We start from the raw sequence: 20662 nt of genomic DNA, 5'->3' as shown, positions 1-20662 counted from the left end.
GCTCAGCTGTTTTCTCATTTGGATGCAAAAAGCAAAATTATGGCACTAACAATGATAGTGGCTTTGCCCTTTTCCTTCAGAACCGCACTGAAAGGGTCCTGGGTGAGCTTTAGACTGACCAAGTGCCACTGCCTACAAGAAGCTGGTAATTAAAAAAGAAAAGAAAAGGTTCTTTTAGAGGCAGTTAGAAAAAGCCAGAGGTAGCAGGAGGGTGAATAAAAGGATTGAAGGTTCATCCTTAAGAGAGAGGAGCTTTGTCCTGCCTCACCCTTGTCTGCCCTGGGGCCAGACAGGCTCTCCCAGCCGGCTCCCATCAGCCTGGCACATCTGCCACTCTGACCTCCCAAAGAACAATCAAACACGAAAAGGAAGCCAACAGCCGAGCTGCACATAGCCCCCCTGGAGCCCTCCCAGTCACTCCGAGGGCAGCCCCCCCGGCTGCCTTCCTCCCTGGGAAGGGGCACTTCCTGGAGCTGCCTGGGCTGCTCGGTGCGCCTGCAGCAGAGGCAGTGGCTGGGGACACCGTGCCCAGGCTGCTCTGGGGCAGCTGTGCCCTGGCCAGCTGCAGCTGTGCTGGTGCCAGTCCCTTGCCTGCTGAGCAGGGAGCTGCTCCCAAACATCCGTGTGGATGTGAGCTGGGCAAAGGCTGGTTGTGTGGCCTCTGTGAGCTGCCCTTAGTGCATCCTGCACTGACCCTGGCAGGGACTCACAGGGCCTGACCCAGAGCCCTGCGGGGGTGGCAGCGGCCACTGGATGGGGACACTGCCCCAAAGGCTGAAGCTGCTCCGGTGCCTGCCTGAAGGGCTCCTGCTGCTTCTCCTGGCACATGAGGGCTTCCCTTAGGAAGCACCTGCCTTCCCCTTCAGGGGGTGAGTGTGTCTGTAAGCTATTGAGAACACTGGAATGCAATCATTAATTTCTTGATTTTCTGAACTGACAGAAAATATGGCTTTGCTTTTTGAGGAAGAAAGGAAAAAGAAACAATAATTTAATGTCAGGGACAGTTTGTGTCCCAGACTGATGCATCTTGGTTGAAAAAAAATTAAGCTGTTATTTAAGCTCTTGGATGAAAACCTTTTAAAATCTTTTCGTTCTCCCCATCCTTTTGTTCACATTTACTAAAATTGATCTGAATTCTCCATTGCTTTAAGCTTTTCAAGCCTATTCATAAAAAATTATTTATGAGAGAGATTATGTCCAACTGCCCTCCTGCCTGTCAAACTGCAGCAGCATCTTCAGGATGGCAGCACTTTGTTGTGATTTAATTTAGTATTTAGCTTTCATTTATTGATGGCTTTTTATGGGTGAGCTGCAAATGGAAAGCTTTGCTTTCTAGATGTTTATGAACACAGCAGCAGAAGGTGGATAAATACACCTTATCACCCTCCTGAGCTCTGCAAGGACCTGTAATAATTAGGCACTTACTAAAGCAGCTGCTAATGACTTACAGAGTACTTGTGATTAGAACTTTAATTATAAATTATTGCTCTATTGCTGAGGAGGAGGCTGACATAGCCAGGAAACATCCTGGCCTCTGCTCCCAGGGTGAGGAGTATTTGGGAGTAGTTTTGGAAGCGTGAGCTCAGAAACAGCCACCATTACCCAGTGACAGGTGGCAATCATTTCACTGGAGTATCAGCCTCAGCTTCTGAGTGAATGGATGCTCCTCACATCCTTGTTTGTTTTTAGGTGATGGCATTACATTTTTCAGTGTATTTGGAAGTATTTACTGATGCAGAAACCAAAAGTAACAGAAATCCTCACCTGTAAGAATGGAAGGTAGCAAATAACATTGTGGATTCATCAGCTGACTGGTGCTGCTGGGGAAACTGGGAACAACTGTAGGTGTGAGAGACCAAGGGCTGGGAGCTAAAACTGGGGCTGTGTAATCAGGGATTATTTAGGGGATAGAGAAACGGAGCTGGGAATGCACTGACACCTAGAAATCACTTAGGGCAGCTCTATAAATCACTATTATATATATGAATGTATATCACACACATGTGTATCTTGTGTGTTTATATATAGTATAAGAACACTTTTCTTTGTTATATATATTATCATATACATATTATAAGAATAATATATATATAGGTATAAAAGAATAATAGATATTATAAGAACACTTTTTTTCCTTTGTTATCTGCTCGGTCCAGTACTGTGAGACTGAATCAAATCTATAAAATAGAAAAAAGGCATGGGGGAAAAAACAAACCACACTGAAACTTGAAGTGTTTATTAATGAATTTATTGAACTTGCATGTGCATTTGTTTCACCAGTAGCTGGTGTTCACAAAAAACCCCTTTGAAATTAACAAAACTCTCAGTAAACTCGATGAACACTGCTTAAAGTATCTAATGATAAGAAAGTCGCAGAAAATTCTTCACTTGTACAGCCTAAAATGTGCTGAATATTGAAGAAAAAACTCCCACCAACCCCCTTTTTATCCAAAGATGGTTACAAAAGGTAATTCTGTAGCTAGTGCTAAGTTGTGCCGTTGCCTGGACTGGTGCAGCCTGGTTTCCTGAGTTGTCAAGACTACAAAAGAGAGCCCTGGGAGGCTGGGGGTGCTCCCTGCTGGGTGGGCTCTGGGAGCCGAACGTTTTCTTCAGCGTCTTCTTCAAATGTGCAAACAGGGCTAGGGAGAGAGCACTGGGGTAAGACACTGATGTAAGAACAGCTCTTCCATGTTCCAGGTCATCCTTAGCTCCTTCTTCCTTTTTTATTTTTAAATTGCTTCTCTCCCTCCAAATATTCTTTAAGGGCAGAACTAAAGGAGCTTCTTTACTATTGGCAACTCTTTTCTCCCAGAGGAAGATCTTTAAGCAACAGCTCCTGCCAGGTTTAGATGTTTGGTTATAATTTACTACAATAAATAACAATTAATTTATTAACTATGAAATTTCATAAAAAGAAAGAAACTGTGTTTTCACAAAGTTGGCCTTGTGGTTCTTAAAGATACCATAAAATGAGGTCAGTAAGAAAAAAAACAAACTTGAAAAACATGGCTTTTGTATTATACAGAATTAAAAACAACTCATCATTAATAAATAAAATTATTTTCTCATTGAAATAATTATGAAGCACTTCTAAAAATTTTAAAGGCAAATCTATTTAGGCCTACAGTTAACATGCAAAGTCATCCAACAAATAACACAAAATTGTACCGCAGTAGTCAACTGTTGCATCAACATTCAGAAAGGTCTAGACAGCAGCACGACTCCTCCTCTCTGGCAAACGCTGGCAGCTCATCCCAAGCCATCCCATCCCAGGGCTCTGCCTGGGCTCTGGGGATCCCTGTGGGCTGGCAGGAGGAGCTGCTGCTCTCCTGTCCCCTGCCAGAGTGTGACAGCAGTCCTGGAGGCCGCTGCGGTGGCAGAGCAGGCGTGGTGGTGGCACGGCCAGAGAGGGCTCGGCCAGCCCGGGAGGGCCCTGGGCCGCCTCTGCCACCCAGTGCCCCAAGGCAGGGCAGGATCAGCCCCTGCTCACCCCATGGCAACTCTGCAAAACCTTACAACTTCATAAAGGTGGCTGTGGTTTCTTTTTTTTTTTTTGTTTTTTTCTCCTGTTTTCAAAAGGGTTTAAAAAAGTAGGAAACTTCATCTTCTCAAATTCTCTAAGTTACACTCATTACTTAACTAACACAACAGGTACATGACAAAGTACTGCAAGTTATCAAAACGTACTGTACAGAAAATTACAAACTTCTTGCAAAATACATTGCGCTGCTCTGGCCGAGATAAAAAGTGCTTTGTTTGCCAGAAAAGTGTTCTTCTGAGCCAGAAGTGCCTCAGCCCGCGGTGAAGCTCAGCTGTTTGGCTCCATGCTGCCTCGCCCAGGCTGGCATTGGGTGTGCCCTGCCTGGCAGCCGTGGTGCCCGGCCTGCTCCTGTCCCTGGCACAGCGGAGCAGGGAGCACTGCCTGCCCCGGGGCTCTCTGTACACACGGCAGCGTTTCCTCAGGGCTGCCTTCCTCCTCAAGGCTCTGCTGCTGCTCCTCCCTGCCTGCGATCCCGCATGCCACGAGCCGGGCTCTGCCCCTCGCCAGCAGCCCTTCAGCGGTGCCTGTGCTGCCTCATGAGGGGCACGATGCACGAGGGGGGCCCGGCCAGCTTCAGGAAGGGGTGGCGGAGCAGCTCCTGCGCCGTGGCTCGCTGCGAGGGCTCCCGCACCAGCATGGAATCCAGGAAGCCCCGCAGCACCGCCGAGACCTGAAACACACACGGGCATGGGGTGCCGAACGCCCCCTGCAGCTGTGCTGCTCTGGGCGCGCTGCTTTCTGGGGGACAAAAGGGACACTGTGCTCAGCAGAAGGGCTGTGGGCCGGTGCTGGTGGTTGGAGTGTTCGGGTGTCCCTGGGGTACAGAACACCATTAAGGCAGGCTGAGGGCTGATGGAAATACCCCCTAACTGGGAGGGGCCCAAAGGCTTTGGTGCCTCACATGGGTGTACCAACCCAACTGCAGCAGGGCAGTGAGCTGGGCTGCTCTGGTCCTCGGGCAGGCTGGGAAGCACAGGGAGCTTGGGGCTGTGCCCAGCTCCCTTTGCCATCTCTGGCTGCAAAAGCAGTGCCAGGGTCAGGCACAAACAAGGCCATGACCGATGGCTTCGGCCTCTCTTCCCCCCCTGGAGCCATGTGTGGCACCACTGCCCCAGTGGCCCTTGGAGGTGACAGTGAGGGTTTGGACATGCAGGGTGTGCCTGCAGGGCCCCTGCCAGGGCCGGGGAAGGCTGACCTTGTGCGTGTCCTTGACGCGGGGCGGGAGGTTGTCCCGGATGCGGCGCATGGCCTGCAGCGGCGGCTCGTTGAAGTACGGCGGCTCCCCGTCGATCATCTCCATCACCATGATGCCCAGGGACCAGATGTCCACCTGCAACAGCCCGGGGCTCAGGGGCACTGCCGGCACTGCACTGGCTCCTGCTGCCTGCCCAGCCAGCACTGGCACCATCCATGTTTCGTTTTTACCAGCCAGCCACGGCTTTCCCTCTAGCAGTGAGGGCCTGACAGCCCAGACCGGCAGGGGCTCACAAGCCAGGCTCTGCAGCTGCCTCGGGTGCTGCTCACTGGAAGCTGCACCCTGGGAGAGGCTGTGTCCTGCTGCCCTGCATTCCAGCTGCACTGACCTGCACCCACTGGGCGCCCCCCAGGCTGGCCCGCAGCTGCTGGAGAGCAGGGTACGCTTCACTGCTCTGGAATCACTTACTCTGTTCCCCTGCAGCTTAAGGACTGTGGGAACTCCATTCCAGAGCCCGAGGCAAATGCAAGCACTCACTACAGCCAGCCTTGTTTACAGCCAGCACAGGTAGCACATTATGTAACACCTCTGGAAAGTGATTCAGCTCTAGCTCAAAAAAACCTTTTTTTTATTCTTAGTCCTGGCCTGCTGCAGAGCTGCTCCAGAATCCTCTGATGACTGTAATTCCTGTCATTTGCCAGCCCAAATATTGCCATGGCCAGTTCATTCTGCTTTTGCTCTTTTGCCAACACTATCCTCTAGCTTAAATCCTTTTTTTTTCCCTTTCCCTTCTGGTGGGGAAACTTAATGCAGCCCTAAGTTCAGCCACTTTATAATCCCCCTAAGCTATTAATGGGCTAATAATAGTTGATGCTATTATCTCTGGAATGTCTTCTCCAACAGCACAGATCCTGGGTGGAGAGCAGTGCCTGCAGGGTGCTCTTGCTGTGCCGTGCCAGAGCAGTGTGAGGATGGAGCAGCTCCAGCTCAGCTCACTCCCTTCCCTGGGTACATCAGTACTTTTAGGTGTGTTCAGTGCAGGTACGTGCAGCGAGGCTGTGTGTGACCATCCCGTGTGCTGGCTCTGCAGCAGCTGTGTCCCCAGGCAGAGGCACAGAGGCAGCCCTGTCCCCGCAGCGTGGCTGTGTCACTGTCACTGGTTCCCTCTGTGACTCGCAGCTGCCCACACGGGCTGTGGCACTGCACACCCCGCCTTGCTGGGCTCCTCTGAAGGCTTCCAGTGAAACGCGTGCCTTGCCTCTCCCAGAACATCTGGCAGTGCCTGAAACAGCTCCCACAGAGGGGCTTTTCCCACGCCTGTGTCCCAGCTGATGGCAGCAGTGACGGCAGGGAAGGAGCCCATGGCAGGAGAGCAGTCCTACCACAGAGGGTGGCAGTGCAGCCCTCCCAGCTGGCCCCGGGCACTCCCCTGGCTCTCCTCCGGAGGGGCAAGGGCAGGGTGAGAGCAGAGCGGCCCTGGCACACACTGGTGCCCCCGGGCTGGGCAGGGGGTGTGTGAGGAGCCCGCTGCTTTGGCACGGGCAGCAGGGCACGCCCGCGAGTGCAGCTCCAGCCTGCAGGCTCGCTGTCAAACAGCAGCACGGGGCCTTCCACAGTGTGCACATGAGGGCAGCTCCCTTCCCTGAGCACCTCAGGGCAAAATGTGTAAAGCATTGCGCTGCTGGGAGTGCTAAATGGAGTTCTTATTGAATAACTGCATCCTGGGGAAACACTTCCAAACCAGGCACGGAGCTGCACTCTGGGGCAGACTGAATCACTGCTGTTTAGCACAGCTGTGCAAATGTTCCTGACCTGCACAGCTCTGACAGCTCCAGGGGCAGGGATACCCTCCTGCAGTGCCTGCTGTGCTCACCTGGGATGTCCCCTACTGGGAACCCCCTCTGCAGGGTCCTGTGCCCACCTCAGTGCCATGGGGAGCTGGGAATGCCCTCTGCAGGGTCCTGTGCCCACCTCAGTGCCATGGGGAGCTGGGAATGCCCTCTGCAGTGTCCTGTGCTCACCTCAGTGCCGTAGGGCAGGCGGGATATCACCTCTGGTGCCATCCAATAGGGTGTCCCAACCAGGGACTTTCTCCGGGGAACCTCCTTTGACACTTGGGCACAGAAGCCGAAGTCAGACAATTTTATCTGTGGAAAGAAGAAGAAAAAGCCCCTCGTGAGTAAGAGGACAAAGCCCTGCCAGGCACAGGGGTGCAGCTGCAGTGCTTTCCTGGGCAGGACAGCCGCCCGGCTCTGGAGGAGGGCTGGGATGGGAGCCCAGCCTCGGGAGCACACAGCACATTGGAGTGAAGGGGAGATGGAGGAGGGTGCCACTGGTGCTCATTCCTGATGTCATCTGTCACAGCCCATTGCCTCTCCACCAGCAAAGGATGGCGAGATGATACATGGCTTATAACACTTACAAATAAAAGGAAAACAAACTATTCCAAACAGAACCCCCATGCTTGTAGTTATATATATGCAATATTCAGTAATACACATATTCCAAGTGACACCCACCCCTCCTGTTGTTTGCACCAGTTTGTACAATCTCTGGGCTTGCCAGAAAATGTGGGGAACAAGTGGCATTCACCCCGCTCCTTTTTATCACCCATAGAAAATAAAACGCTTCCAGGGGTCTGCCAGGCCCAGGACCTGCCCTCCCTGGGCAGCAGGAGCGCAGAGCTGGAGGAGGCAGGGCGGGTACAGCACTCCTTGCCCAAGAGTGAGCCTGGTCCCTTTGCTGGCAGCTCAGGAATCACTGCTGTCCTTGAGCAGCTGTGGCAGTGACCTGAAATAGAAATTATGGGATACACGAGCACTCCCGAGAGCAGCTCCTGCTGCATCATGTGCCTGCCTCACACTTTTATGACTGCTTTTTTTTAACAACAAAAATTATGGAAAATTATCACCACCCCCTCTCTGTCGCTGTATAATGCCAAGGTGAAAGTTCCACAACAAGCTGCTCTGAGGGTTGGTGGCATCACCCCTTCCAGAAACAGCTTGATCCTTAAGGCTAAAATATTTTTTTTTTACCTCTCCAAGGACTTACTTGGAGGCCTGGAAGCTTTCCAAGGGATGTTCCTGGACATTTTCCTACTCTCCATCCCTGCCCAGTCCAATGGTGACCCACGCCCCAGGTCCCCAGGCTGTGTATCCCACCAAGTACTCCGTGTCTGGGGATACAGAGGGAGCCCAAACAGCCCCAGGACAGCTGGAGTGGGAAGCTGCATAAATCCCTGCACTGTGTGGGCTTATTGTCAGCACTCACTTTTGGATTCAGCACAGACATTACTTTTTTTTTTAAAGTTACGGATATTATTTTTAACGGAATTACAAAACGATCGTTGGTATTTCTAAAACAAAGCCAATAATAGCCAAGTGCTCCACGCTAAATGTATTTCTCAGTTTACAGGATGAAGAATGGAGGAAATAATGCATATTTTGGAAGCAAAGCCCAATCTTCTTTTGTAGGAGCACAAGAGGTTTTGCATATCTATTGCTCATTGGAGTACATAAAAGACGAGGATTTTCTAAAAAAAGATAATTGCACAACACAGCCATGAAGAAATCTGCAATGCAGATAATGAGGACTGGAGTAATGAGTATAATGAGGCACTGTATGCAGATCCTGAGCCCAGATCAGATGTTATTCCAGCAACATGAACTGAAATTACAACTGAACAACTCCTACACACGTGGGATTGGCTTTCCTTGACAGGATTAAGAGGAGCAGCCTGTGGCTGCTGCAGGAAGAAAATCCCTCTCCCTTGGTGAGTGGGCATCAAATTGGACAGGCCAGCCTTTGGCTACGGACTCAGAGCAGGCCTGGAAGCCAAGAGCTTTACCTGGGGAAGGGGAAGGTCTGGATCTGCTGCCAAACCAAAGCTCTTGGGCTCAGTCCAACCCTCAGGTCTTGCCTTAGACAGGTGTGTAAGGCCAGTGGAGCAACCCTAATTTTTCTGTGTGTAAACCACATTTTGTTTAGTGAGCAAGCCTTGTGCAGCATTCTGTGCCCTTCTCCCCCTGCTCACTAACTACACAAAGGCACAGCAAGTAACACACATGGAAGTGTGGGACAGCTTTCATCAGGCGTCTTGGAAGTGTGAAAGCTACTCTTACCATCTGGGGAGGGTTTCAGCAGTAATGCAGATTATTTCCTATTTGCATAGATTGATGCTGGCCTCCCAGCCAGTCTGGGGAAGCAGAGCACATGTACAGAAACTGCTGAGTAAATGATAACTAAGTGTGGTACAAAGGAAGTGGTTTTGGAAGGCATCAGGGTAGGAGTGGTGCAGTCCAAACAGAGGTGTCCCATCACTGCTCATCACCCTTACTGCCCAGCTTCCTCTGCCACTGCCTCTGAGGCTCCAGTTCCTCCCCACGGGCTCTGCCTGCAGCACAGATGCCAATCACCAGTGAGGCCAGGTCCGTGTTCCTTGGATGCAGCTTCTCCCACGAGTTATTCACAGGCCCTAGCAGGTTCCCTGCGTGTCCCCCGCCGTGCCCAGGTTCCCTGTGTCACTCCCACCCCGCGGTGCCCTTGCTGTCCCTCAGCCCGGGCTCACCCTGCCGTCGCTGGTGAGCAGGATGGAGTCGCTCTTGATGTCGCGGTGGATGACGCCCTGGTGGTGCAGGTAGGACAGGGCGCGCAGCACGGACACGCACACCGTGGCGATCTGCTCCTCGTTCATCCTGCAAGGGCGGCACACACACACACAGCTCAGCCTGGGGAGGGGACCGGCACTGCCTCCATCACCGATCTGCCAGCAGCGCCTCCGGGGCCGCTCCTGCTCCTGCTTCTGGGAGCCGAGGCTGGGGAGCGGCCCTGCAGCGAGCTCTGCGTTAGCGCCTAAAGCCGAGCGTGCCACGTGCTGGGGTCTCTGGGAAAGCACAGAAATTTCCCTCTGGGAAATCACAGAAATGCCTTATTTACAGTAAGCTCGCTGCTTGCCAAGCAGGCTTCGCTACTGGGATGGGAACAGGTGTGGAATAAATAAATAAATATGAGGAGAACCACCCTTAATTGTGTAGGCAAAACATCAGGCCCTGGGTTGTAGCTCATTGAGAGCACTTTCATGCCTTCCTATAAAAATATTCTGGGTATTTCAGCAGAAAAACAAACAAGAGTCCTCATTTCTGTGCACAGCTGAAAAACCCATTGTGGGGTCATTCTCTCAGCTACAGTGCAATGCCAGGGATGGGCTGGGCACCCTGTGCCACTGTCCCATCCCCGATGTCCCCAGCATCTCTTTTACATGAGCAGAAGAACACCTGTGGAGATTTCAGCTTTAATTTCTGCCATTTGCAGTATTTTAGCAGGATCTTTGAAGGAAGGTCATGCAATGTAAAAAAAAAAAAACCACCCAGCACATTAAGAAAAGACTGTTTTGAGTTAAAAATAGATGACAGCTCTTAAGAAGTGGTGTCCTGGGAGCATCTGTTTGCTGTCAAACTTCTGTCAGAAACGTTTAAGATAGAGCTTTTAACAGTTTGGCAAATACTTGCCATACTGTGATTTATTTCAGCACATAAGCTAAGGTAACACTCAAAAGTAAAACACCTGTGTTATAACTCTTGGTAAGACCTAAGAGCACCATTTAACTGGGAGAACACAAATTTTCTCATTTATAATTCCTTGCTTTTGTTCTTGCTCCCCTAAATATTCTCCCACTGGTTTGGTGTGGAAATTCTAATTTTCTTTCATTAAGAAAGAAAATTAGAAAGAAGAAATTAAATAAAGAGTCCCTCTTCCCTGTCTCGTTTTATCCATCTCATCAGAAGCAGATGAGCAAAGAGCAGATGTAAAGAGGGCTGTAAAATCTAATGTCTGCCCTCAGCAGAGGCAGAGCAGTTCCATACACTGCAGCTCTTGTGCTGGCTAATTTCCTACTTTAAAGGTGGGATATTAACTGAAATATGGGAATGTGCTCCACCATAAGCACAAAATATTCTGACACAAAAATACTTTTCCCCTTATGTTTTGGGCTGGGTTTGCAGATAACTTTTGTGAGGAGAAATCACCCTTAGAGCAGAGGTGTTTATGACAGCAAACCCAAAAATACAGATCACCAAACAGGGAGAAGGGAAAAGAACTTTTTTTTTTTTCCATTCTGGGAAGTAATGGATAAGAGCTGTGTTGGTGCTAAACCTCTTCCCAAAGTGTCAGCAGATCCCCAGCAGGCCCTCCCAGGTGTTTCCTTCCCTTTGGTTCAGCAAATGCTGCTCTCCCAGGAGTTCGGCGGCACCTCTGGTTCCCGATGTGTGTGCCAACGGGCTCGGTTCTGGTCCATACAAACTGCACGGATCTGTGTTCTCTAAGTGCCTGTGTGTGTGTTCTGTGCAGGCTGCTCCCCGTGCCCGGCCCAGCCCACCTGGTGTGAGTGACGATGTCGGTCAGGGCGCCGCCCTCCAGGAACTCCATCACCACCCAGAGCTCGTCGCCCACCAGGTAACTGTTGTACATGTCCACCACGTTCTCGTGGTGGTAATCCCTCATGATCACCACCTGCAGGGGCACAAAGGGACAGCTGCCAGTGCCATGGCCTCCAGCGGCACTTGGTGTCACCTTCTTTGTCACCGGTGCTGAGGGAAGGATCTGCGACGAATCGCATCCTCCTCATCCTTACGCCAGCACATAAACAACATCAGAATATTTATATAAAAATATCGGTCCTTGTAAATGCATCAGGGGGAAAAAGAATCTCTGGCTGTTAGAGTATAAACAGTAGATAATTGTTTTATTTCAGCCTGCAGGAACAGACCTGTTTATTTAATTGGTTTTTTATTGCCAATTGCTTTCAGTACAACAGATTATTTTTTTGACCTGATCAATCCCTCAACACATCAAAGTCATTTTTATCACGTAGTAAATGGTACTTTGCACAGATTTTCAACAGATTGCTGGAGTAAGGGCCCAGAAAACTCACTCAAAGAGACTTTTAGAAGGCTTACTACTGCTTTTTGTGTACTCTGAGTTAGAGACACGGGAGAAATACCAACAAGAAATTCTCAAGAGATCAAACAACAAAAAACTTCACTGGCAGCTTAAGAAAAATCAGAGAACTTTGGTAAAAGGTTTTGTTCAACACACAGTGAGGGCAGCCCAGCCAGGACAGTGCCCATGACCTCGGGGGACTGAGGGGGTCACAGAGGTAAGCATGAGAGAGAGAGCACAGCCAGGCAAGGCTCCATCACAGACAGACACAGGGACTCCATCACAGACAGACACAGGGACTCCATCACAGACACAGGGACTCCATCACAGACAGACACAGGGACTCCACCACAGACAGAGGGACTCCATCACAGACACTGGGACTCCATCACAGACACAGGGACTCCATCACAGACAGACACAGGGACTCCTCCAAAGACACTGGGACTCCTCCCTGCTGCAGGAGATTTTCAGATGACACGAGTGACTGGAGCGTGGCAGGGAAGCAGCTTGGTGCTGCACAGCATGCAGGACCTGCCTCAGGCTGTCACTGCTCGAGAGATGCTCAGTTAGAGCCAGCCCAGCCTCCAGGGAGGCAAAGCCAAGCCCAAATAACCAGCACAGTCCTGCACTGTGTAAAGAAGAACTGGTTGAAGTTTGCTGTTTAATATTGCAATTAAAAAATGTGATGTTTTCAAAGGTTTTAAAGAATCCAATCTGTCGTGCTGAGGGAAGACACACAGTGTACAGGAAACAAAACATAGAATTAAAAGGTTCATTCTCACAGGAGGCTTCCTTGGGAGTGGTTTTGGTATTGATCAGATATTTACAAGTGATCTCAAAAAGGGAGCAGTGAACACACCCCACCAGATGCTTTAAGGGAGTAAGAAGTTAAAAAAGGAGAAACTCTGTAAGTTGCAGAAGGTACTGTCAAGCCCCAAACAAACTGGGTGAAAAAATGGCAAATGAAAACCAGTGCTCTGAAATTTAAAATAACATACACAGGTAAAAGACCTGTGGGCTCTGAGCTGGCTGCAAGCACTCAGGAGAGGAGATGTGGGAATTAACTCAGATAATTCCATGGAAAAGGACTCACATCTCTTAGCTTAGTACCATCAACACAGCACAGGGAGTGCTGATGGTGAGGAGAGGAAGGAGGGAGGAAACAAAGCACGTGTATGCCAGAAATACAGCACACACACTCTGGAGTAGCCTGGTTAGCTTGGATCCTCCCTCCTGGAATAATCAGCTGTGCCAGCAGACAGACAGAAAAGGCAGCAGGGCCACGTCTGAGCAGCTGACACACTGCATGCACCAGCTGACACATCTCTCAGCTGTTTCCTGGGACAGCACCAGAGGTTTCAAGCCGGAGGAGAAATGGCTGAGCTGAAACTGGAATGGCTACACAATAGACATTCAAGCACAGCCGTGTGTGGGACTCCTCCCCTCGTTTGCCAAGGTATGAATGTGGCTCCCGATGGTGGCATGTGGCCCACATCTCCTGTTGAACCCAAAGCCCCCGAGGCACCCCCCAAGCCCCCGTACCTCATTGAAGAGCAGCTCCCTCCTCTGCTGCTTCCTGAGGTCCATCTTCTTGACGGCCACCTGCTTGCCCGAGTGGCGCTCGGTGGCGATGCACACGATGCCCGTGGAGCCCTCGCCGATCTTGAGGAAGCTGTCCAGGTACTCGCGGGGGTCCCCGGGGCTCACCACCAGCTGCAGGGCGGCGCGGAACTGCTCGTGGGACACCCTGGAGGGCGCCTGCTCCGAGCACGAGCCCCAGCTGGGCGGGGGGTACGCGCCGGGCGCCAGGCTGGGCGAGCTGGGGTACGAGCCCGGGGACACGAACGGGGAGCCGGGCTGCGGCACGTGGGGAGCCTTGTGGTACAGCACGGGGTACTGGTAGCTGCCGCCGCCGCCGGGGTAGCTGCCCTTGCCCTGGCTCTGAGGTAGCTTGGCTGGGCCCCGCGGGTACGTGTCCGAGCCACAGAGCGGGGGGCTGACCACCAGCTGCGCTCGCTCATAGTCCACCTGCAACACACACACACAGACACAGAGTGAGGCTGGGAACAGCTCCTTCCTCCCTGCCTGCCCTGCCCTGCCCCTCCGTCCATCTCAGCCCCCTGGAGGGCCCAGCAGAGCTCCCCCATTGCACCCCCTCTGCTCAGCACAGCACTGCTGCCCCAGGCCGGGCAGGGATTTCCACACCGCGGGGCTGCAGTGCCCTCAGCACACTCAGGACATCTCCTCTGCATCCCAGGTCCGTTCCTCTGTCCAGGCACCTGTTTGGGCACTCCAGAGCCTTTGCTGAATCACAGAATGGCCTGCATTGGAAGGGATCTACGCTTACAAAAGTGTGTCTGCTCTGCATCTGCAGTGCCCTGCAGGCTCTCTGGGCCATTTCCTCCAAGATTCCATCCCTGTCACATCCATAACACTCGCCCTCCAGCAAATTCCAATCTGTGTCTTACCAGTACCTGCATTTTGATTCTCAGCTCTTAGCCTTATGTTTTTCTGCAGCAATTCAGGGATAACCCAACCCCTTCCTGTGGAGGTGGTAGCACCCTAAAATCCCTGTCATCTCCTGTCTTGCCATGCTGCCAGCTGTTGTCTGAGGGACTGCTTACGTGAGTCTGATAAGGAGCCTAATTCAATTCACCATTTCTTAAATCATTTTCCACAGCGACACACTACTTAACTGCAGTGTCACAAAACTGCTAATTTTCATCTGAAATCAGAGAAAATCGCAAAGGAAATTATCCCAATGGGAAGCCTGGTTCATTTGTAGGTTCCTTTCTATTTTTTGTATTTTCCAAGCTTCTCTAAACTTCTTACATTGAAGGCTAATGAATACTCCACATTTACAAACACAATGGTTTGCTTGCTTCCATCCAAACTAAACCCCCCCCAAAAGATGTAGAACAAAAAAACCCACCCAAAAAGGATATTTTTTTCCTCTGTAAAAGAACATCTTCACATTTACAATATGTGACTCCTGCTGATGTGTGGAGCATCTCAAGGAGGGGGGCGGTTTGACACAAGCTCATCATGTAGCACAATTACAAATAATTATGGCAATGAGTTCATTTAATCAATCAATTTCAGTGGCAGTGCACAGGGATGGACAGAGCAGCAAACTCTACACAGCTCATGGTTGCTACTATTACTGCTGGCTGCCAGCCAGGAGTCCCTGATCCATGTTAGTTAAATGCACATTAATCTGAATTTGGCAGTGTAATCAAGGACCCAACTGAACTGTGAAATTGAATTCTGCGGTGGAACATCATTTGACCATTTTATGCTAAGACTGCAAAAAAAAAAAGGAAAAAAAAAGAAGAAAAAAAAATCTGCCGCAGCATCAATTTATCAGCGTGGGCTCTGCACCGTGAGGAGGAGCCTGGGGCTGGAGGTGCCTCCAGAGCAATTCTCTGCTGGCCTTTCCCACCTCTCTGTGAGCCACCAGGGCTGCTGGGCCTTCCTTCACTCCACCAGGGCTCTGGGGAAAGGGGGAATGTCCCTGTAGAGGGGCTGCTCAGAGGCTCCCCAGCACAGCTTTAGTGGGATAAGGGGGAATGGCCCTGCAGAGGGGCTGCTCAGAGGCTGCTCAGAGGCTCCCCAGCACAGCTTTAGCAAGGAAAGGGAATGTCCCTGCAGAGGGGCTGCTCAGAGGCTGCCCTGGGAAGAGCTGGAGTGTCCCTCCTGCAGAGCTGAGAGCCCCCCACCCTCCATCAGGAGCAGCCAGCAGCAGCAGCAGGGCTGTGCAGTCCCCTCCCAGCGTGCTGGGGTGCTGAGGCAGAAACCCACAGCATTACAGCCACCATTTACAGCCATCATTTCCCTTACTCCAGCAGGCAGGGACAGCCATCAAACAGAAGGGAGTCAGACACATGAATTTCATGAAGGACATTACATCTGCCAAACTAATTAACGTGGAGAAGTGCTCAGATGGTTTGGTGGAGGGAGGGGAACTCAATCTAACCCTGTCCTATATATCTGTGTATGTAGGGACAAATAATTTATTGCTTTGGCTGTAAATACACCATTTTCTTTATAACCACTGAGATGGGGAAAACCTGTCTAGAAATTCAAGCTGGATAAATCCAGGCCAATGAATTATTTGAGGCTTCACCCATGTCTGGTATTTCTGAGTATGCCCCAGTCTTAACACACTGGCCAAAGAATATTCTGCAGTAAAATTTTAGAATGAACATTCAGGGGTTCAGTGTGCTTGCTGAGAGTTCTCAGAGCCTTTCTGAGGTTAGCATTGCTGCACAATGTAAACCCACTTCCTGAGTCCCAAGAAATGCTACAAGACACTGAAGCTCTCCTCCGAGGCTGTCCTGATGCAGTGCTCCATACCACAGCAAAATGAACACACTTTTACTCCACCAATAATTCCACCTCTGCTGCTGAATGCAGCCCCTACTGAATGGAGATCCTTTAAATGCTACAAAGGAAAGAAGAAAGCAGTCCTGCACTCACTCCAGATGAGGTCAAAGGAGCAGCCGAAGCTCTGGCACGACATTCACCATGGCACAGTGGCATCCCCCACATCTGCACAGTCTGCCAGGTGGCAGGTGCACAAGGGATGGTCTGTAATCCACACTGAGACCACAAAGGCAAAGGTCTGGCTCTGCTGCCTCACTGGGGAGAGCCCCAGGACTCTGTGCCACTCACAGAGGTGGCAGGCAGCACTCACACACAGCTGCTGGCTGGGAGGGGAACACAGGAGAAAGGAGGGGGTTTCTGGCAGTGAAGGCTTGGCCCTGCCTTTGCCAGGCTGGAAATGTGCCTGTGCTACAGAAGGGGACCGTGGTGAGACACCTCTGCTGCACTACAGCAGCAAAGGGGGAGCAGACATCATGGGCCCTGGAAAGAGGGACAGGAGAGGCTCCCAGAGAGCTGCTCCTGCAAAATGACAGGGAAAGGAGCTTTGAAGTAATAGGGCTTGGTGGCAGAAGTTAGGAGGGCTGCCTGTGATGAAGAGGAGGGTAAAAAGCCCATGCAGAACAGAGTGGCAAAACAGCAGCCAACGATGAACTCGATATGGTGAGCCAATACTGAGGTGGGACAGCAGCTCCGTGTGGGGAGGGTGGCACAGCAGACTCTGCAGCTCCATGTCCTGGAGTCAGCCTGCAGGACAGGAGAGCACGTGGTGACACAGGGGTGGCTCAGAGAGGCAAATCTGAGCCTGGGCTTCCTGCACCTCCATGGCTCCCCTGCACAGCAGCAGCCAAGCCCAGGGCAGGGCAAGTCCTCGGATGTGACAACTCTGAAACCCCTGATGATGAAACAGGCACACATTGACTGCTCTGACATCTCTGACCTGCAAATAATGCTGAAGTAAATCTGCTCTTCACATTTACAGCCAAAATTAACAACCTTGTTAAAGGCACTTTGAGGCCCCACATTTGTGCCTGCAGACCTTTTCACTCACTTTTTCACCCCTTTTAATTATACTTTAAACCCAATCTCATTTGTAAAATATCTGATTTGAGATCTGACTCTCATTTAGTAAGCCCATTTGATGAACCATTATTTACTAATGCCTCCTTGAAAAGAAGATTCTGCAGCAATCATCCAAGACAAGAAACTCCTATTCACCTGCAGGAGCTGTGGACAGCTTTGGGAATTGAACTGCTGCATTTACCAGTGAATCATCAAGTTTCAATACACCATGGTTGTAGGAGTGCTTTTGATGCCCTGAAGAGAGGAACAGCTCACAATGAATCTTGCATAGAGGCATATATTTTTTAAAATAAAAGTTGTTACTGCATTTTAATGGGATATTTTTCCAAGTCCAATAAACACCTGTGTCTTCTGCCCTATTGACTGGTGTAAAACTGGCAGAAGCAGCTGGTACAGGGTCTCTGCATTACTGGATTTGCCCTCCTCTTTTCTAAACTCTAACAAAATGACTGCGCTAAGTAAAGGAAATGGCAGCTAACCCAGCCCAGATTTTTCTCCCAGCTTCCAGAATCCACACTGAATGCCTCACTGGTGTGACCACCACACACACTCCTCCCACCACACCCTGAGCTTTGGAAAGGCACCTAAAGAGACCTGGTGACTTTTCTGCTCCCCCCAGGGTTTATCCAAGCTCCAAGGCCTGGCTCTGTGCTCCAGTGCAAAGAGGGACAAAAAGTGCATTGCTCACCCCTGCCCACGGGCACTGCAGCCAGACCTGAGGAGGCACAAGGCTGGCACAGCTCCAAGCCAGGGACATCAGGGATCTGCAGACTGGCACTGCAGCAGGACACACCATAAGCAAATGCACTGGCCAGCTATCATCAGAGAGAAGAACACACCTCACCACTGACAGTCACACACCTCAGCACGGGAAAAGTCACAGCAACCCCAGGCTTGGAAAAATGATCATCACAGTGCCCGTTGCTAGGGGAACTCAGAGATGTTCAGAGCAAACTACACTGAAAAGGCACCTCTTGCACAGCATTAGATGCTAAGAAGGCCATCATGGTTATGTGACTAGAGGTGTGAGAAAAGCACTCTGAACTGAACAAGTGGTCACAGCACCCTGCTGCAAGCAGGGCTGGAGAGCTTGTGCAGGTAACACTCCTCATGTGGCAGAGCAGGGACAGATCTGTGGAGAGGAGCTGCCTCTAGATACCATGGCTGAAACACTTCCTTGCACAGAAACCCTTTTTTAAAACTACATCTAAAATGTCTTGGGTGAGATCAGCTGCTTTGACTTCATTTCAATGCTTAGAAACAATGCAGAAGGGAGTAAGCCCCTACTCTCATGAGCAGTGAAGAGCTCATAAACCTTGTAATATAAAGATGGCATAAATACGGTACAAATACTGAAGCATGGAGGTTTCAGCCTTGCACAGTAACAATTCAAACACAGAAGTATCTGATACACAAACCAGACCAGCATCTTACCTCCTGCTATAGATCTGCTCAGGCGCAGGAACTCCTGAAGCTACAAAAAACCGCTGAAGAGCTTGCACTTACTGGGAATTTCAAATAATATCCCCAGAAGACGGGCACTCCAAAGCTGCCTTTCAATGAGTATCTCAAACCCACTGATCCTGCCATCCATTTCCATACACCCCAGTGCAGTGGGTGGGTTTGCACGGCTGCCAAGGAGCAGCCCCAGAGCGCTGGGGGCCGTTCCCAGCCCCGATTGGCACGGTGTGCCCACGCATGGCTCCTTGCCCTCACTGCTGCCCTGGCCCTGTGCAGCCCTGGGTTACCTTGGGCACTCCCGCTGCGCTCTCGGACAGCCGGGGGTAGGTGTACGAGCTGTAGGGATGTCCCTGCTGGTGAGCTTTGAAGGCGCTGCCCGCGTAGGGCATGGCCGGCTCCTGCAGGCCCGAGCCCGACCTGGATCTCTGCCTCATGGCTGGCTGGGGGCTCGCGGGGTCCACGTATGAGGACTTGGGCCTCTTGTCCATGTCCTCCTTGGCGAGGCCATGTCCCCAGTCAGGGTCCCCGTAGTCCAGCCGGTCCCTGGGGCCCTCGCTCTGCAGCGAGGCCCGGGACGGGGCGTAGGGGAAGGAATCTCGGTAGTCCAGGGAGGAGCCGCTGGGCACGCGCTGGTACTCCAGCCTCAGGCCGCCATACTCCAGCGCCTTGGGCTTGCTCTCCAGGTGAGCCTGGTAATCCGGGAGGAACCGGGACAGCTCTGGCTGCAGGGGGGCCACCTCTGAGTAGTAGAAGTCGCGGGCCGTGACCTTGAGCAGGTGCCCGTTGTGCCGGGCGGCCAGGCTGCCCTGGCAGTAGCGGTCCCACTCGTCCCCGCACAGGGCCCGGTCCCGCAGCCGCTCCCCGGCGCTCTCGGCCGTGCTGTCCGACTCGCTCGAGTACTGCGAGCACACGATGAAGCCATTCTCCTCACGGGGCCGGGGCACGTGGTTGGCACTGCCCTGGTGGTGCCGGGGAGGGCTCTCCTTCCGCAGCGAGTTGGAGCGGGTCACCGAGATGTTGTCAAACTCCTCCAGCAGCCCGTTGATCGAAGTGTCCTTTCGAGGCTTGTTCCCCCGAACAATGGTCTGCCAATACAAAATGGCTTTGGTTAAACACTGGGTTTTGTTCAGTATTTCACCAAAAAAAAAACCACCAAAAAGGAAAGAAGTCTGTATTCACCCAGGACTACCCACAGCAAGGTCTTATGCTCTTCGTCACATATCTCATTGCTTTAAAAAAACCTTCAATAAATAATTCCAGTAGGACATGAAAAAATGTTTAAATACAGTGCAGATCACAAGCTGGGATTTGGCATGCAACCCCAAGACACTCAAAAAGCCCAATTTCAGAGGTGGGTGTTCAGCAGCCAACAACAGAGACATCCAAACTCACTACTTATTTTCCATTTGTTCTTATTCAGTTGTCTGCATCAAGCCACTCTGGTGGGCTGAGTCGGATTTTCAGGGCATGAATAAGCTAAATGAGAATCATTCAGTGGTCACTTCCATGTGCTACTTTAGCAAACTGCTGGAATGAAAAGTAGCATACAGTTAATCAGGCACTGAATTTTTCTGGCTTTTTCTTTTCTTACAAAACAGTATGTTCCTGAGTAGCAGAATCCCACTGAGGACTGCCTCTTAGTTAACTTAGTGTAAAATACACTTGGGAAAGAGGGAAAAACACTTAACTCCATCTCCTTGTAACACACAGCATCCAGCAGGCCACGGTGCACAACCATGGCTCTGGGACACCCATGTCAGGGATGCCAAGTGCTGGCACAGTTTGTGTCCCACTATTGCCAAGCCTCCCACAGACCCCACCCCACTCCTTTATGCCCAGAGCACTGCTGCTCCTGCTGGGATGGGAGGTGAGCAGTGTGTGGTTACAGCTGTCCTTCAGGAAATATTTCATTTTTTAGCCAGTTCCACCTGAGGGCTGTAACATGTGCCTGCATCCATTTCTCACCTGGCACTGCTGTTGAGCACCACTGCACGTTTACAAACACCCAATAGGAATAAGATGTACAGATTGGTGCCCAGGGCCATAAATCAGCCAGGCTG

At 51.2% G+C, this 20662-nt stretch overlaps 1 protein-coding gene across 2 annotated transcripts in view; it reads right to left on the bottom strand.

Moving 5' to 3' along the window:
• Positions 1-3523: 3523 nt before the first annotated feature.
• PAK5 (p21 (RAC1) activated kinase 5) overlaps positions 3524-20662 on the bottom strand; it is a 151024-nt gene continuing 133885 nt past the window's right edge. For both annotated transcript variants that reach the window (XM_074536601.1, XM_074536602.1), the window contains 7 exons: positions 18890-19687; positions 13218-13703; positions 11110-11243; positions 9304-9430; positions 6758-6883; positions 4737-4871; positions 3524-4211 (listed from right to left, as the gene is read on the bottom strand). In XM_074536601.1, coding sequence (XP_074392702.1) covers positions 4056-4211; positions 4737-4871; positions 6758-6883; positions 9304-9430; positions 11110-11243; positions 13218-13703; positions 18890-19687 — 1962 coding nt within the window. In that variant the 3' untranslated portion in view covers positions 3524-4055. The remainder of the gene's footprint in view (positions 4212-4736; positions 4872-6757; positions 6884-9303; positions 9431-11109; positions 11244-13217; positions 13704-18889; positions 19688-20662) is intronic.

Source organism: Zonotrichia albicollis, chromosome 3 (genome assembly GCF_047830755.1).
Source record: "Zonotrichia albicollis isolate bZonAlb1 chromosome 3, bZonAlb1.hap1, whole genome shotgun sequence".
Taxonomy (NCBI): domain Eukaryota; kingdom Metazoa; phylum Chordata; class Aves; order Passeriformes; family Passerellidae; genus Zonotrichia; species Zonotrichia albicollis.
This window is presented reverse-complemented; position numbering and strand designations above follow the sequence as displayed.